Source organism: Pteropus vampyrus, unplaced genomic scaffold (genome assembly GCF_000151845.1).
Source record: "Pteropus vampyrus isolate Shadow unplaced genomic scaffold, Pvam_2.0 Scaffold43, whole genome shotgun sequence".
Lineage (NCBI taxonomy): Eukaryota > Metazoa > Chordata > Mammalia > Chiroptera > Pteropodidae > Pteropus > Pteropus vampyrus.
The window spans coordinates 2,237,850-2,243,849 of NW_011888824.1; the positions used below are offsets into that span (position 1 = coordinate 2,237,850).

The 6,000-nt window shown below is 32.0% G+C and overlaps 1 protein-coding gene across 1 annotated transcript in view; it reads left to right on the forward strand.

The window, feature by feature from the left end:
- Positions 1-5,209, forward strand: part of ARHGAP18 (Rho GTPase activating protein 18) — a 115,888-nt gene extending 110,679 nt beyond the window's left edge. The window contains exons 14-15 of the mRNA XM_011358728.2: positions 1,786-1,847; positions 3,040-5,209. Of these exons, the coding sequence (XP_011357030.1) occupies positions 1,786-1,847; positions 3,040-3,131 (154 nt within the window). The 3' untranslated portion in view covers positions 3,132-5,209. The remainder of the gene's footprint in view (positions 1-1,785; positions 1,848-3,039) is intronic.
- Positions 5,210-6,000: the final 791 nt, after the last annotated feature.

Here is a 6,000-nt window from a genome sequence, read left to right on the forward strand (position 1 = left end):
TTTGCTACCCCCTGGAGCAGAGTCCCTTCTTCAGTCCCTTTCCTCGTGCTTGGAGATGCTGGAGGCAGATGATGTGACTTCAAATGCCAGCTTTTCCTATTTCATCTTTAGTTTTTATGATCTCTTTAAGTCTCATGTTCCTCATTTGTAAAAGTGGACCATAATAGGACCTACAGTCTAGTCTGCCGATAATTAACTAAGAAAATGATCATGACGCACAAAGCACTGTCTGTCTGGACCATCTAACAATTGAAATTCTCAATAAATGTTTACACACACGCGCACACACACATTTTATTTTCTTCCACTACTTTCCCCTCCGCCCATTTGTATTCTACCTGTGTAGGGATAGTTGGAATCCCTCCTTCCCTCCATACTTTTTCTCCACACTTTCTCTCCTAAAGCCAAGAACACATGAATGACATAAATATACAATAATTGCACATTCACTCACCAGTCTTTGATAAAGACTGTTGCCTTTTCTGTAATTATGGATTTATTGATTAGTATGATGGAAAAGATTATATATACCAAGAAATCTAGTTCAGGCTTCTTTAAAGTGGAACAAGAATGTAGATTATGGAGAACAATATCTGATGAGATTTTTTTAATCTAGTCTTCTAAAAAATTCGGCAACTTCTTTTATACTTACAGTTTATCGGGTTATGTACTATGTTATAAATAAAAATATAACTATTAAAATCTTTAATTAAAAAAAGTAAGCACACACCAGTTTGGGAGCAAAGCCTCTTAGATAGGGTCTGAGTCAGCAGGTGGATCTAAAGCGTGAGCACATATACAGCCTTGAGCATCTAGTGTGCCACAGAGAACAGAGTAGATGGAATTGGATAACCAGACAAGTCATTAAATGGTTGGTTAGGAAAGCTTCTACTATCTCTTATTTTTCATAACAGTTTGGATAAAAGTCAGACCTGATTTCCTCTTCTCAGTTCCAGAGAGTGTGTCTTCAGGGCTTTCTATCAACGGTTCACAAACTTTTCCATGTATCGGAATCCACTATAGAGCATTTAAAAAGCAGGTTCTCGAGCTTCATCTAGATATATTAAATCAGTTTTCAGAGCTCTGGATCTGAATTTTTAGCAGGTTTCCCAGGTAATCAGTATACAGAGAGTTTTGAAAACCACTGAATTTTACCAATTTTTGTTTGAACCAAATGTCTGGAAAAGTTTATCCTTTGAAGAGTTTAAACCTGTAAGTGCATCCTACTTGTAAAGTCTTCATAATGAGTATTTCCTTCTACTTGGAGTATGTATACCTCTCATTAAGATGGCCAACACGGAGGGTTATGGACCTCGTCCTGTTCTTTACATTCATTGCATATCATTAGAGTTTTCAGTACAGCAAACCCATGAAAGATGCTTATTGAATAAATACAATGGGAAAACTAAGGAGCAAACATTTGTTGTTGTTGTTGTTGTTGTTTAGTTTTATGAGGACCTTTTTGACCCTATGCCAAGTAGATATTCATATTAATAATTTTCTTGGCAATTAAAATGTTGTTACTTTTTAACTTTATAAGTTTAGATACTGATTTATTATTTTGCCTTAAGAAGTATGTATGATTCCATTTGTTCATTCACAGGTGTGACATTTTTACTACCTATTAGGCTCATTTAACAGATGGGAAAATGCAAATGTGTAGATAATTAGAGTGTGTCTAAGTTATGAATTTTCCATACAATCTAGAATCACCAAGCACATTAAAGTGATTTATTTGAAAGCCATCTGATGATACAACAAATCAGTTTGTTTTGTCCCTGATAGTGGGATTGCCCAGACTCTTAAGAAAGAAGAACTTTTTTTATATGAAATTGGAGGAAATATTGGTAAGCATATCTTTTTTTCTTTGTATTCATATGCTGATTCGACATTGTCATTGGTTATTATTTATGTCTTTGGGGCAGGAGAAATTAGTAGAGGTAAAATATAGCACACTGTGGAGGGTTGATAAGCATTGTAGATTTGTTTAGTGTTCTGATCTTTCTCTTCAGACTCTGAGTTCCTTCTGTACAAATGCCTATTTATATTGAACTTGAGCAAAGACAAGTTCCTTAAAAATAGAAATAACTTCTAGAATGGTTAATGAAGTTTTTTAAAGCATCTTTCTTTTTTATATGCTTATGTCAGATCTTAATAAAGGAAGTAGTTGAGCTTATTTAAGACTAAGATAACACTTTTATTAAAGTACAATACTAGATATTTTTAGTGAAAGCAGAAGTTATTTTCACCATTGTTAATTGCTTACTAAATCATACACACAGAGACAGACATATTGGTAATTTAGGAAGTAGAAATAGGGTAAATGGTTTAATTTTGTCCATGTCTTAGATTTTATTTGATCATTTATAATTAATTATCAGTGGGTTGTTCTCATCTCGTTATTAAAATTTAAAAAAAACTTTATTTCTTCTTTTTTTTTAACTCAATATGGTTAGGGTGAAATTGTTAACAAGTAAATGAAATAGTGTTTATTTCAAAATAGTAACTGAAATATTTTAAGATAAATTTTGTAGAATTCTTTTTCTAGGACTTAAAAATATTAGTAAATATTAAAAGTTAAATACAGAAATGTAAAGCCTCATTCTTAAAATTTAAATAAACCACAACTCCATTAGAAACCTGGAATTGTTAACTTCATCAGTAAAGATTATTTGAATATTAACATATTTGATTTTTCATTTTACTCTGAGATATATTTATTTCTCAATAATTTGGTAATTTCTTAGGTGGATTCAAACCTATTGCCATTCATTAAAGATAAATAAGCTTTTAAGGAACTATTTAAAAGCTTATCACACAAAATATTTTAACTGTCTGAATTAATTTGAAACTTGTGCAGGCAAAGATTACAAAATTGAATTTTCCAATATTTTTGGTCAAATTTTGAAGTTATGTGAGATGAGAAAGGATGAAAAGTATTTGACATCTAAGACTTCAGAGTTAAACTATGAGGTTTAAGTTTAAAATTGAATCCCAATCACTCAAATGTATTAAACAAATGCAACATCTGTTTAATAGGGGAACGCTGCCTCGATGATGAAACTTACATGAAGGACTTATATCAGCTCAACCCAAATGCTGAGTGGGTTATAAAGTCCAAGCCGTCATAGAAGACTTACAGAAGGCTAATGCTGAGGAGGGCTTCCTTAATAATACTTGCTGGGTCAGGACTGTAAATAAAAGAAACTACAGGACTCTTTTATTATTCAAATGTACTCAACTGTTGAATAGTGACATTCTTAAGCCTTAAAAAGTTATAAATTTGTGCTGCTGCCAGAATTATGTTAATTATTATTATTAATATTATTTGAAAACAAATATCACCAAAGTGAGAGAAAAGGGGATTAATTAGCTTGTAGACTATTTTCATATACTCTGTGAAATGTGCTCAGATGTGACATAGTTTTTTTAATATGAAATATACCCCTTTCCCTCTCACTTTTTTCTCCAAAAATTATAAATAGAATAATATATGCTTTCTCACCTTTCTCTCTTCTTCACATTTGCCTTTTCCCAATTAGGTTTGCTTTTTAACCAAAAAAGATAACAAGTACTAGGTATGGCAAGTCGTGATGACAATACGTCTTAAAACAGCCTGAATTCAACAGGATTCCTATGACTGTCGAATGTTGAATATTCATCTCTTTGAATCATTTGTTGAAACAATAACATTCTACTTCTCCCTACTGTGTCCCATGAAGTGATTTGCATTTTTTCAGTTCATCTGACATATGCGCACAGAACTATATTCACTGTCAAGAAAAGAGCACTGTCAGAAACTGTCAATTGTTACTGAACCATTAAAGATTTACACACTAAGAATAAATAAAATATATCCATGTGGAATAACTGGATTATGTCTAATAAGAGAGTGAAAGCCAAATCACTTCATTTATGCTGTACTCTTCTAAATGAAATTTAAAAAGTTGTAGCTAGCTTTACCTATTGTCATACTAGCAAATAAATATGTATGAGAGTATAATCCCAGTAATGGTTGAAAATGTATTCTACTGAAAGAGGGATTTTTTTTTTTACTCATAAATAAGTCTGCAGGAAGAGTGATTTTTCTGGGTATGACACAGTCATATGAACAAGCTTTTGTTTATGTACTTATTTTAAATAACCAGAGTAAATTTATTAAAATGCTGCAGAAAGTACTATTCCCAGGGATTTTAATGCACAAACCATATTGTGACAAGACATGAGCCTCTGTACTGTAAATAAGAGGAATGAAGTAAGAGAAAAATGTCCAATATTTTATGAGTTTAGAGTGTAGTAAATAAAAGGTGATGTAAATGAATGTTGCTCAAACTGTGTTTATGGTACTTTTAGTAGTACTTTAGGAAAAATTACACATTCTCAGAAACTCTTGATGTCACTCTAATTAGGAGGGAAGATGTTGTTAATGAGAATAGTCATAAATTTTTAGCATACAATTATAAGAACAGCCTGTGGATATGATCATTTAAATAACTTTTTGGTGATTTGTGCCATTGCTTTTTTATTTAAATTTTTTTTATAATTAAATGCATTTTTCTAAATTATATTCTCTTGGAATTATTACTTTAAATCCTATGTTCATGAGTGTACTAATGGACTATTTTCTTTTTTGTTAAAAGCCACTTCTGCTCTTTTATTGCTCTTGTGTAATTTTTAAAGTGGGAAGACGTGGGAGATATAGACTTGTTTTCTTTCTTAGTTTTTTTTCTTAGCAAATTTTTATTCTTTAGGATTTTTCATAGCACACTGTATTCAGTTTCTGATTTTGACTATATATAGAGTCAGTTTTTCTGTTAGCAAACTGTTTTATAAGTGGTTTAATTTATTGAAAACAATTAACAATATGAAAGCAAAATCAAGTGCTTAAAACATTTTAGGTGCACAACTTCAAAAGACAGGAGTGAATATAATGATTTAGATAAATGGTTTCCTAAAGCACATGTCAACTAATTTCCACTACATTTACTACCCACTCTAGGGGAAGGGCTTTTGATAATGAAAAAGTACCAGATCTTGGTAAATAAATATGAAAATATTTTATTTTGAGTTTTTCATAGAACTCATGACCTTTGTTCATTGACACTGAAAACATTGCATTTAAATAACCAATAAGGATGTCTGTCTATACCTTTAAAGAGAAACTTGATAGTGTAGAGTCTCAAATTAAATGCCGCAGAATTAACCCAAATGCTTTCTCTGTGATTTTGTTTTTCCAGCGAATTTTGAATCTTAGGGTCGATTAGTTTTTATTTGTTTGTGTGAGGGGAAATAAAAACAACAGATATATTAATTTTGAGTCTCAAACATCCTAAGTCTTAAGGGAGTTGCTGGCGAAAAGTAAAGAGCTGGTGTTTATAGAAAATGAATTGCCCTGCTAATATTTCAGAGAAGATACTGCCTTTCTGAAGGGTTATTCTAATTGTTTACAAATACACAGTGTTTGTTTACTGCTGCTGTAGGATTAAATATAAATTCTTTGCTAGCACTCTTTAGGAGAAGCAGTTTTGATTTCATGGGATTTTTCATTATTGTCTTTTCCTACTTTTTCTTAAACTGGGTTGCACTTTCAACCTCATTGTCCTGATTTCTCACCTACTGATCAGTAGGTGGCGGTATTGCTCAGGGATTCCTTTGCAGCTAAACTGGGACGTTTTGAAAGTGAACTGGAGTTCATAGGTAAGTGCTTCAGACTCAGTGCAGGCACAAGGCGATTAGGTTCAACGACACCATGGATCTCTCACTTTAATCACTGATTCTGAAAATTGTAAATAATGATTCATTTCAAAGTTTCTTTGCTCAGTCTATTAGTCTGCTTTTATCCTTAACCTGTTGAATGGAAAAAGAAGAGAAAAGGTTTATATGAACTGGAATTAGATGTTTTGGCTATGTCTATTTCAAGCAGAAGGATCAGAACAAAGAAAGACCGAACAAGGAAGGTAAAAAGAGGAATGCCTAAGATAGAGGATTTGTGACCATCTT